The following is a 13,105-nucleotide window of genomic DNA, read 5'->3' as shown; positions in this document are numbered from 1 at the left end:
TTGCTCGTCTTAAACACAAAAGAACAGCTTACAAGAAGTGGAAGATTGGACAAATAACCAGGGAGGAGTATAAAAGTATTGTTCAGGCATGCAGGTGTGAAATCAGGAAGGCCAAATCACACTTGGAGTTGCAGCTAGCCGGAGATGTTAGGAGTAACAAGAAGGGTTTCTTTAGGTATGTTAGCAACAGGAAGAAAGTCAAGGAAAGTGTGGGCCCCTTGCTGAATGAGGGAGGGAACCTAGTGACAGAGGATGTGGAGAAAGCTAGTGTACTCAATGCTTTTTTTGCCTCTGTCTTCACAGACAAGGTCAGCTCCCAGACAGCTGCACTCTGCAGCACGGTATGGGGAGGAGGTGACCAGCTCTCTGTGGAGAAAGAAGTAGTTCGGGGCTATTTAGGAAAGCTGGAAGTCCATGGGGCCGGATGCGCTGCATCCGAGGGTGCTAAAGGAGTTGGCCGATGAGATTGCAGAACCATTGGCCATTATCTTTGAAAAATCATGGCGATCGGGGGAGGTCCCGGATGACTGGAAAAAAGCTAATGTAGTGCCCATCTTTAAAAAAGGGAAGAAGGAAGATCCAGGGAACTACAGGCCAGTCAGTCTCACCTCAGTCCCTGGAAAAATCATGGAACAGGTCCTCAAGGAATCAATCCTGAACCACTTAAAGGAGGGGAAAGTGATCAGGAACAGTCAGCATGGATTCACCAAGGGCAAGTCATGCCTGACTAACCTAACTGCCTTCTATGACGAGATAACCGGCTCTGTGGATGAGGGGAAAGCAGTGGATGTACTATTTCTGGATTTTAGCAAAGCTTTTGATACAGTCTCCCACAGTATTCTTGCCAGCAAGTTAAAGAAGTCTGGGCTGGATGAATGGACGGTAAAGTGGATAGAAAACTGGCTAGATGGTCGGGCTCAACGGGTAGTGATCAATGGTTCCATGTCTAGATGGCAGCCGGTATCAAGTGGAGTGCCCCAAGGGTCGGTGCTGGGGCCGGTTTTGTTCAATATCTTCATTAACGATCTGGAGGATGGTGTGGACTGCACCCTTAGCAAGTTTGCAGATGACACTAAACTGGGAGGAGTGGTTGATACGCTGGAGGGTAGGGATAGGATACAGAGGGACCTAGACAAATTAGAGGATTGGGCCAAAAGAAATATGATGAGGTTCAACAAGGACAAGTGCAGAGTCCTGCACTTAGGACGGAAGAATCCCATGCACTGCTACAGACTAGGGACCAAATGGCTGGGTAGCAGTTCTGCAGAAAAGGACCTAGGGGTTACGGTGGACGAAAAGCTGAATATGAGTCAACAGTGTGCCCTTGTTGCCAAGAAGGCTAATGGCATTTTGGGTTGTATAAGTAGGGGCATTTCCAGCAGATCGAGGGATGTGATCATCCCCCTCTACTCAGCACTGGTGAGGCCTCATTTGGAGTACTGTGTCCAGTTTTGGGCCCCACACTACAAGAAGGATGTGGATAAATTGGAGAGAGTCCAGCGGAGGGCAACAAAAATGATTAGGGGGCTGGAGCACATGACTTATGAGGAGAGGCTGAGGAAACTGGGATTGTTTAGTCTGCAGAAGAGAAGAATGAGGGGGGATTTGATAGCTGCTTTCAACTACCTGAAAGGGGGTTCCAAAGAGGATGGATCTAGACTGTTCTCAGTGGTAGAAGATGACAGAACAAGGAGTAATGGTCTCAAGTTGCAGAGGGGGAGGTTTAGGTTGGATATTAGGAAAAACTTTTTCACTAGTAGGGTGGTGAAGAACTGGAATGGGTTACCTAGGGAGGTAGTGGAATCTCCTTCCTTAGAGGCTTTTAAGGTCAGGCTTGACAAAGCCCTGGCTGGGATGATTTAGTTGGGTTTGGTCCTGCTTTGAGCAGGGGGTTGGACTAGATGATCTCCTGAGGTCCCTTCCAACCCTGAGATTCTATGATTCTATGATTCTAGAATAGCAGTGGTGTTGCCGGTAAGGACTGAAGTGTACTGGCAGCACACTGCAGGACTGAAGTGTGTGTGGGGGGTCTGCCATGGACTTAAATTGGTGCAGGATCAGGCCCACTATGTGGAAACTTGTACAGCATTTACTTACTTTATCTGCTTCTTATCAAGAACACAACAATTAATAGGAAAAAATATAACACAGTTTAGGAAGAATTAAAACCCATCAAAGGCTAAATGTGAAAGAGACCTAAAATAAGGTACAGGACAAAAGCATAACTTGAGTTTAGTTTTATATTGCAGCATTTCTAAAAATCCATAGTAAAACACAGGATCACAAGTCACTGTAGAAAAGATAAAATAGGTTTTTAAATAACATATGGCTTTGTAATGGTGATTATTTGAGAAATGTATGATAAGAGGCTTATAATTATATCAATTTGGGACAACAGTGGCATCCAGTGGCCAAACACATTAATTCTATGTTTATGTATCATACCAAAAACCTGTATATTACTACACATATTTCATGTATTACTATATTTCTATCTGCATCTTTAATTTAAAGATGAATGGAACATGCTGTTTTAAGCTGTTTTATTTACATTGTCATCACTGTGAAAGGAGAAGCACAGAACCCTGAACTCAGGTGTTCACAGGAAAGGCGCTACTTCTTCAAAGACTTATGCAGATACTTAACTTCACGCACTGTGGCTAGTCCCATACAACAGTGTAGAATAAATATAAAACTATAAAATTAAAGTTACCTTACGTTTGGTGAAAGAAATATGTGTGGTAAAAAAAGGCCAAAATTAGCAAGTGAAAGAAAGGCCTTGAAAATAATGAGTTATAAGGCAAGAAGGAACGAAATAGGGATGATGTTTGCTTCAAAAAAATAATTAATGAGATAAGAGAAAGTTTCTAAAAAGATGGCTTCTGTCTGATAGGGGCAACTGTAGGTTGTTTTAAATAATCTGTTTTTAAAAGACCCAAATGGATTTTTACAGAGGCTATAAAAATAAAAGACTCAATAATAATGTGTGTGGAACTGGAATCATTTCAGAGAATGCTATCATGGGATGGAGGTCCTGGACTTCAATCTCTTACCTAGAAGCCTAAATTTGGCCTCCTATCCTTCCCTATGTCATTGTTACCTACATGTACCACAAACACTGGCCCCTCCCCAGCACTACATGAATGTCTGTCAAAATGTCTCGAGAGATCTGCAATCTTCACATCTGGCAAGCAAGTCATCATGAGGTTCTCCCGGACATTGCAAATCCAGCTATATGTTTCTAATGATCAAATCCCCCATTATTATTACCCATCTCTTCCTAATAACTGGAATTCCCTCCCCTAAAGAGGTATCCTCGATGCAAAATGATACCATATCATCATCTGGAAGGAGGATCCCAACTATGGGATCATTTCCCTCCGCTCCACTTTGATGTTTTCCTTCCCTGAGACTTTCATTCTCCTTAACAGCACAGAGGCTGTCAGACTGAGGGTGGGACTGCTCTCCTGTGTCCTGGAAAGTTTCATCTATGTACCTCTCTGTCTCCCTTAGCTTCTCCAATTCAGCTACTCTGGTCTCCAAAACCCGTACATGGTCTCTGAGGGACAGGAGCTCCTTGCACTGAATGCATACATACGCCACTGGCCCATAAGGCAGGTAATCATACATACTGCATTCAGTACAATAAACTCTGTTTCTGGACTTCTGCCTGCATTCTCTTTTTACTCCTGCAGCTCTTCCCTTTATTGTTGTTTTGTTTTTAATCGGGAGTGTTTATTGCCTTAAGAGGGATAGCTCAGTGGTTTGAACATTGGCCTGCTAAACCCAGGGTTGTGAATTCAATCCTTGAGGGGGCCACTTAGGGATCTGGGGCAAAAATCAATACTTGGTCCTGCTAGGGAAGGCAGGGGGCTGGACTCGATGACCTTTCGAGGTCCCTTCCAGTTCTAGGAGATCGGTATAGCTCCAATTTTTTTTTCTTTTTTTAAGTTTAAAGAATATTAATGAAGTGTATCTAGCCCCCCCAATCCCCACTCTAAACTCCTTCGCAAAACTCCCCGGTTAGCTGCTCCTCTGGTCACTTAGGAGTGGGCTTTTTAAACCTCTGTTCTCCCTATGTAGCCCTGCCCCCGGTAAAGGGTTGATGGGTACTAAAGGGCACGAGAATCAAAGAAGCTCTCAGCTTTGCCCAGCAGGCCTCTAGCTCAGCACACAGTCCCCCAAAGGGACCACACTATATACTTCAATCAAGCAGCAAACACACCACAAACATACACACTAAGGACACCAAACTCACCCCAACTCTGAGGCTAAATAAACCTGAGGGGGTTGTGGGGATTAAGGGGAGTAACTGCAAAACCCATTTTGAGACACAGCATTCCCCTCCAGAAAGCCAGCCATCTTTGTCTGCTCCCTACCCCTTACCAGCACCTAGATCTTATGCTTAATTTGTGCAGGGACTTGCCAAGGCTGAGCCTCGGCAACTCTAGGCTTGGCAGTTTATAGCCCTGGCACCTCTGGACTTGCCGCATTGATTATGAAAGTAAAAAAATTGCTTGAACCCTAGCACCTCTTTCATTACAAATTAAGAACTGCCCAGATCTAAGATCTGGGTAACTCTAATGCAGCCATGCAAGAGGTTTGGGGAATCCTTGCCTCCCCCTACTTCCCTGCACAGCCACTTTAGAAAGTCACAATCTAGCGCTAAATATTTAACAACTTTTCCTGAATGCACAAAAGCAAGATTTTAATCATTTTACTTCATTATCTGTTTTAAACTTACCAAGTGACTATGCCTCCTTGAGAGCTAGCCATGTATAAAGTTTGAAGTTTTTAAGTTCAACCATTTTTTGGGAAAAGTTTTTTTGGGGCCAGATCTTCAACTGGTGTAAAACATCTTAGCTTCATTGACTTCAATTGAACTACGACAGCTTTCACAAGTTGAGGAGCTGGTACACCTCTACCTCAATATAACGTTGTCCTTGGGAGCCAAAAAATCTTACCGCATTATATATGAAACCATGTTATATTGAACTTGCTTTGATTCACCGGAGTGCGCAGCCCCGCCTGCCCGGAACACTGCTTTACCGTGTTATATCCAAATTTGTGTTATATCGGGTGGCGTTATATCGAGGTAGCGGTGTATTATTATTTCTCTCTATATATTTATAGATACAATTTTTCTCCATTTTCCTAATAAAAACATCTGAACAGAGTTTGTTCAAACACTCCAAAAACAGTTATGTCACCTGAGGGCTGAGATCAAACATGCAAAGTTTCAGCACACCAGCGACTTCCCATTTGATACTCCCAGCTTCCCAACATCATTACATGCCATAGCAAAACATTTGCCTCTTAGGACTGCTTCAATAAATCACCCTTACTGCTACCATCATGTAATAGAAATGTGAGATGAGAATGACACCGCTAGCTTTTTGAATTATAAAAAGTCCAGCTCTTTCTGTAATTCTGGGGGGGAAAATCTGATAGCTAAAGACTGCTGTTATGCAATTAAACATCAATTTGTTGTTTTATTTTTCCATTTAGATACTTGCAAATTGGTAATTCTGCATGCGATACTACATATCAGCACAAATACCTCACCTCTTGTGCTTCGTGGGCTATTAGCTGTTCCATTAACATCTTCCGTCGTCTTTTTTCTCGTTGCTCCCGGGCAAAACTGTCTTCCTCTAGGCGTTTTTGAATTTTTCTTATATATTCATCATCTGAATAAGTGCTCAACAATTCAGTAGTTGTCTGGGCTGTGGTGTCTGGAGCTGTTGAGTCTAACTCCTGTATCTGCAAGGTGTCCTGTACATTGCTAAGAAAGTACATGTTGTACATCAAAAGAACAGCTACTTAACCTTACACTAAGTGTGATTCTTTGAGAGGTGTTGTCAATGTGGATTCCACTCTTGGTGCACATGAACCACATGCACATGAATTTGGATTATTTTGGCCACCAGCGTCAGTTAGGTCCACACCTGCACCCTAAATGTCCTTGTGTCCCCCATTTGAGGGCTTAGCAGGCATAACCATTCACTTGCCAGTAAAAAAATCCCAGAGGATTAGGACTACACAGGATTGGGAAGGAGGGTGGGTCACAGAATCAAAATGGAAAACACATCTCAAAGAACCACCGTTTACTGTAAGGCTAATAACCATTTTTTTTTCTTCGAGTGATTGTCCACATGGAGTCCACTCTTGGTGACTAACAAGCAGTTGTCTACTTGGAGGTGGGTAGTAAGGGACTTATTTAAATAGCGACTGCATGACAGCCCTACCAAAGTAGGATCAGTCTTGAAGAGTCTGCCAAACAATAATATCTTGTAAATGTAGTGTCCATTAGCTGCCCTACAGTTTTCAGAATTAAGGACATTCTTCAAACAGGCAGCAGAGGGTGCCTGAGATCTAGCGGACTTGGTACATCCTGTCAGCTCACTTGAATGTGGCCAAATTGATGCTGGTGTGTTCTACAGGTCTTTTGAGGTTCCAACCATCCTTTGTTTACAGGCATGGTGAGCCTGCCAGGTATACAGGGGTACATGATGTCCAAGGGTTTGTGAGGTTTCGCCTGCACCACTTCTGATCTGAGCCTGCTGGGCTCTGATTGGCTGCTTTCATGTAGCTTCTCTAGGCAGGCCTAGAGGACTCATCTTCATAGGCCCTTTCCTAAAGCACAATGTAGTAGGACCACAGGGCTTGTATAGCTAAAGTCTCTGCCAGGAGGAATAAGGCTAATAAGATATGAGTACTGGGATGAGGGACTGACAGCGGGGTTCTCACCACCCCAAACCTTTCAAGGAAAGTAGACTCTGGTACTGGGCCCAAAAATAAATCACTCATACTATATGTGCCCTGGATACCAACATAGTAGGTATTGATACACTGGGCACTGAGGAACATGCTTCCAAGGTTGCCTGTACAGTACCATAGGATTTGTATTGAGAGAGATAGGGCCTGCAGGTTTAGTGGGTACTGCCAGCACTCTTAACAGTCAGTACTGGAGTGCTAGAGGGACCATCTCAGGCTATTTTCTGCTCCTGCACTACTGAGCCTGAGACTACTAAGGTGACCTATTCTTTGGCTCAGCTCAGGAGTAGTGTTTCTTCCTACCCTATCAGAGGTCACTGAAGCACGAAGGAGGCAGATGACTGGCACCTCTTGGTCAGTTTAGCTTTGTGTGGAATCTTGACTCACTCAGGGGCTCATGGAGAAAGACTGACTGAGGTCAAGCTGCCTCCCTCCTTTTGGTGTCCAAGGAGGCTTACATACAGCACACCAAAAGGAACAATTTTAAGAAGACTTCTCTCACTTTTTTAGTCTGTTTAGAGAAGAAGTGATATATGGTGCATTGTTCAGGAATACGTCTAGGGTGACCAGACAGCAAGTGTGAAAAGTCGGGGCAGGGGATAATAGGAACCTATATAAGAAAAAGACCCCAAAATCGGGACTATCCCTCTAAAATCGGGACATCTGGTCACCCTAAATATGTCCCTGTCTTTAGACAATCTAGGTGCCTATTTTGTTTTTGTTAAGTGGCACTGAAGCTTCACATCAGACACAGGTCTTAAACCCCAGAGATTTTGCTTTTGGCATTTTGCTAGTGCCCACAAATACAGGGTGATTCTAGCTGAAAAGCAAAATCTGACTAAAATAAGATTTATTATTAATATTATTTGTGTTGCCAATGGGCAGCAAGACTAACAATTAACCCTAAACTCTCACAATTTGCAGAGAAGCAGGTGCACACTGCAGGGGTTGCATCTTGCTCCCACAGGTGCTAAAAAGGAACTGATGGATGGTTGGGACACTCAGTTCTTCGTGACCTCTGGGGCGAGGGCACGGAGGGAGCAGGCATGGCACCAACAGACCCTGCTGGCCAAAATAACCTGGTCTTGTGTGCCTGGGATGCATGAACACCGAGTGGAATCCTTGTAGATTAATCACTTGAAGATTATATATTGTTTTACAGTGATAAAGTTGCTGCCTCCCTGCTCTGCCCCTTCCACTCTGGTCACCAGCTGTAATATCAAGGAAAAGACAAAGATCTTTGCTGCCCTGAAACTAGCTGCTGCTGCCTCCTCCCTGATGGGCCAGTTGCCCCTAAATTCTGACTTTGGGGAACAAGCTTTTATCATCTCTTTGAAACCAGTATGTTGTTTTTGTCAGTCTGTTTGCTTTTTTAAAATAGGCAGAGTGCCTGTATCTTTATTGGGCTGGAAGTGGAATTAATTAAAAGAGAAAATATTCTGCTTAATATATACAGTGCAGCTTTAATTTATGTTGGTTTTATCGTATAGCTGTTCAAGTGCCATGTTATGTGTTTGAGAGGTATTTTATGTTTCCTCAATCTAAAACCCATACCAGAAAAATGTAAGCATCCCAAGCAGAAAGGCACTGAGTGGCTCTTGAAGCCACTTTATATTATTTTCAGTTTCCTGCTAAAGCACAGGTGAGGCATACCAACAGCAGGTGTCTTTCTTCCAGGGCTTCGTGATGCCCAGTACAAATAGTTTCTTAACCAGACAAATCATCTGCTGTTTCTATTTTATTATGCTCTGTTCTGCATAGGCTCTTGTACTTGTGCTCATCATGGCAACATCTGAGCACCTTCTTCTATAGCTATTTTATGCAGGCATTAAGGTTCTAGCACAGGGGTAGGCAACCTATGGCACGTGTGCCGAAGGCGGCACACAAGCTAATTGTCAGTGGCACTCACACTGCCCGGGTCCTGGCCACCGGTCTGGGGGGGGGGGGGGAGGAAATCTGCATTTTAATGTAATTTTAAATGAAGCTTCTTAAATTACATACAACAATAGTTTAGTTATAGACATAGAAAGAGCCCTTCTAAAAAGGTTAAAATGTATTACAGGTCTGTTGCATCTTACGCACATTTAACATGCGTGATTTCAGCTTTACGTGGTCGGCAAAAACAAAAAAAAATAAATTTTAATACTGTACCTGTAGTGCGAGCGAGTCACCTGCCATTATACTCAATGTAATTTTGACTATACACGATTTTCGCTTTACGTGCTGACTGTGGATGCAACAGACCTGTACTGGCACGCAAAACCTTAAATTACAGTCAATAAACAAAGACTCGGCACACCACTTCTGAAAGGTTGCTGACCCCTGTTCTAGCAATATGAAATTGGAAGATCCTTGCATGGCCAAATTAGAGGAAGAAGTTCATGTTGAAAAACATCTTCAGATGACTAGTGCGAAATACACTGATTAAAATCAAGAATTAGATAGCCTGAAACAGCTCTCCTCTGTCTTAATTACACAAAAAGTTGTTCTCTAGTGAAAAATATAAGTTTTGGAAAAATCAACTAAAAATTAAAAATGGGATTCTCATGCGCATAAAATATCTGCATAAGTATGAAATTTGGAAACATAAACCTTAATCTATCACGTTTAAGGAATTCTTCGCCCAGGAAAACAGGGGGAACTAATAGATAAATTAGCTGAATTGATCCCTGTAACCTAATGCATGTGAGCAGTCTCGTTGCCTTCACTGGGACTACTCACATTTGCAAAGTTAAACACATGCTTAAGTGTTTGCAGGATCAGAACTTCAGTGAGGCAAGAGTTCATGTACACTCTTAAGTAGCCCTACCTCATTCAAGCCCCAATTGTCCACAAACTAATGCATTCACTTAACTTTACATTAGCTTCAAGTAAGTAAGTGTGTGTATAAGTCTGTGCAGGATTGAGGCTTCAATGTACACAGCGAAAGATCTCAGTCTTTATGCATTTTCACACATAATGCACAGTGACAACAGGACATTCTAAGATAGTTAATGCAACTACTTTTTTTAAAGTCAGTGTGAATACATGATGTATATGATATTTTAAACTCTTACCAGTTGGCCAAAACAAAACAGATTATCACAGTATCATGGGAAGGCATATGTCCAATTTACAGATTACTTCTGTACAAACATTAAGTTTCTATTCTAAAGCTTTTTGAGAGAAAAAATGTGGGCTTTTTAAAAAAAAAATGTACTCAAACTTTCTAAACATTCATTGAGATAAGACCTGGAAAACATGAGCCTAAAAAAGGAGAAAGTTTGAGAAAGTTATAAGCAACTGAGAAAGGCTCTTTAGGGATATTAATGTCTCTTTGTCTGACTGCAAAATTTAAAAATAGAAAATTAGGTATATTTTAAAATAAAAACGAAAACAGTTGATAAGGGGTGAACAGTTTCATTAATAGAACCACAAAACTAGTGGATATTTCTTCCCCCCAGTGACTACAGTTTCATTGATGTTAACTTGGTGCAAACATTACCTGTCAGTGACTTGGGTGCTACTAGAAGTAGGGCTCTCTTTCCTCATAAACTTCTCAAACGTCTTAATTTCCATGTATACATCCTAGAGAAACAGCACAGACATTTCAATTGTCTTACCTTCCCTAAAACCACAAAAGATGGATTCAACTAGTAATCATTAGTATTTGTACTGTAACTATTATACAGAGAATTTTTAATGTAATTTTAATGTCTTAGAATAAATTATATTGAGAACGTATTACGTATCAGCTAGTCCTGGGTGACAGAAGACAAGCTTATATCATGCTCCTACACACTCACTTCATTGTATTTTCCTCTTCCTACATACAAGTCAACCCATTGTAAAGACAGCATCTGGAGCTTTGCAGTCTTCCATTCTGCACAATATGGTTTGCTAGATTACTGAGTAAAGTCAGTTCAAGCCCTGTGAAGAGTTCATTCAGGGTTTTTTAAGTATACTGTTCTTTGCCAAGTATGTTGTAATTTGGATTCAGTAGCCCAAATTTAGCCTTATTTTATACCCTGTGTAACCCAACTCATTTGGTAAATTCCAAAAGAGAATAGGACTAACTAAATTATATCTCTTTTCCCTCCCCCCGCCTTCAAAGTTCTCAACTAGATCTGGTTGTACAGAATGTGAGTCAGGGTAAAATTTGGCCCACTTAGTTCTAAGTACAACATGACCCAAATTTCTGAATGGGAAGCACTCTCCAAAAAGCTTTAAATGTATTACATACAGTAGTGTAACATAAAAGAATCCAGCAAAAGTATCTTCAGTCTTCCTTGCTTTGATATGAGACAGCTACCAATTTTAAATCTTACTAGTGTTTTTTGTTGTCAATGACACTTTTATATAGCATATTGTAAAAGAGTTAATAAATTACAGTGCAGAAGTACAACAGTCACAAATCATAAGGAAGTGACTAAGGGCTTGATACAACTTCCATTAAAGTTGACAGGAATTTTTCCACTGACTTCAATGTGGCAAGAGTGGATCCTAAAATGTTACCAAGGATTAATTTAAGGCCTGGTTCTGTACTACTTACTCTGGAAGAACTCTCATTGATGTCAATGGGAGATTTCTCTAAGTAAAGTAGGCAGGATCAAGCCCTTAGAGTTTACTGGGCCAGATTCACTACTGCATTAGGCCAGTTTTATACTGATGTAATTGCTGAAATCAGTTAAATCAACAGTGCAATTTAGTATGCATATCATCTCTAACAGTAGATTTCTACTATGAGTTTGCTTGCTTTGCAAAATTTAATGTTACTAAAACTTAAAGTAATAAAGTTAACACTTACCTCTGCTTCTTTTTTCTTTTTTAACAATTTTTGGGCTTCAATAGCTTTCAAGGTACGGTTTAATGGTGGTTTTGGAATCTGTATAATAGCTGCTTGAATCCTGGCCATTATTTCATTTTGTCTCCTTCTTCCTTTACGATGCTGAACATCCAGTATAAATCTGTTCAGTTACTTGAGTATTGTACAAGTACAAGTATTGTAATTCATCTATAGAAAAATTCTTATAAGCAGAAAGTATTGGAACAAACAAGTTCCAATCTTGCATATAGTGCTATAAAAACTTATGATTAAACCATTTTTCAAAAAGTAGAACATTTTTTAAAAAATGAAATCAAGAAGCCCATCTCTATATGTTGTGTATAATTAAGTCTTAATGACTGTATTTTGAGTTCTCCTGATTTGTCAGTCTCATATATGCATGTGAAACAATCTTTTCTTTGGGCCAAAAACTGATCTTGTAAACTAACTTTCTAACTGATCAACAGTCATAGCAACATCCTAGCACACTATGTTGGGAGAGTGAAGTATACTATTCAAACAGCAGTATCAGAAGGTGTATGTCTTCACAATGCATAACGCCTCCTGGGGCTGGTAGCGGTGGGGAATAGTACACAAAGAAATGTCCCTTGGTACGTTCCTCCAAAGATGCATCCAGGACTCTCATTATGCAGCTTTACTGGTGTACTGGGATCAGGGTCTTCACCTCATCCCCTGAGGAGATAGGCACCCCCAGCAGCTTGTAGCACTGCCAACCCTGCACTCCCAAGTGCTCACAGCCACGTCTTCCCTCCCTACCACTTTGAGGGTCCACTACTCTGTGGCCCTTCCCCATTTTGTGCCACCACAGAGGGAGAGGGATAGACCTCAGTGCTACACTACTTTTATTTACTCAACTCCATTACAGATAATACCAGTGTGCCTCCACAAAACATGATTACAGATCTGTCAGATGGAGGCTTTTTTAATAATCAAAATTTGTAATATGTATATTTTTTAAATTAAAAACTGGTAATATAATAATTAAAGACTTTCTTGTTTCACTGACAATTACATGTGTTAACATTTCCCTTTTTTCATTTCTCTTCTTTCTCTGAGAGAAAGTTGCACGGATCCTCACCATTTTTCCTATGTCTCCTCTGCTTTTTTGCAGGTTTTTTGGTCTCTTCTACTTTCCCCTTCCACCATACTTAGTCCTCTCTCTCAAAAGGCTTTCAACATTAAATTGGATAAAATAATAAAAGCTGAATCTGAAATTAATACTCCTCATTCAACAATTGATTAAGGACTGAAGAACTGCATCCCCCAATGATATTGAAGTGCTACTCTGAATTGAGGGAAAACAGTATGTTGAAAGGCTTCCTATTCTCTTCTAAAATTTACTTTCTTTCCTCTTTAGAAGCAAGTACCCCAAGTGACATCTCTGAGTAGCATTTTAAATACAGTCAAGCCTCTCTGGTGCCTTTTTGATCAATTGTTGAAGCTATCTTCAGATCCAAGCTTTTGGCTGTCAATTGTAAATATAAAGCAGGAGGGGTCAGGAGGTGG

At 41.2% G+C, this 13,105-nt stretch overlaps 1 protein-coding gene across 2 annotated transcripts in view; it reads right to left on the bottom strand.

The window, feature by feature from the left end:
- Window positions 1-13,105, bottom strand: part of LOC123372662 (sperm flagellar protein 2-like) — a 64,697-nt gene that overhangs the window by 38,335 nt on the left and 13,257 nt on the right. For both annotated transcript variants that reach the window (XM_045020939.1, XM_045020940.1), the window contains exons 5-7: window positions 11,561-11,701; window positions 10,259-10,341; window positions 5,566-5,782 (exon numbers count right to left, since the gene is read on the bottom strand). In XM_045020939.1, the coding sequence (XP_044876874.1) occupies window positions 5,566-5,782; window positions 10,259-10,341; window positions 11,561-11,701 (441 nt within the window). The remainder of the gene's footprint in view (window positions 1-5,565; window positions 5,783-10,258; window positions 10,342-11,560; window positions 11,702-13,105) is intronic.

The sequence above is a fragment of the Mauremys mutica genome, chromosome 6 (genome assembly GCF_020497125.1).
Source record: "Mauremys mutica isolate MM-2020 ecotype Southern chromosome 6, ASM2049712v1, whole genome shotgun sequence".
Classification (NCBI taxonomy): Eukaryota; Metazoa; Chordata; order Testudines; family Geoemydidae; genus Mauremys; species Mauremys mutica.
Note: the sequence above shows the minus strand (reverse complement) of the source record. Positions and strands in the feature narration are given on the sequence as shown.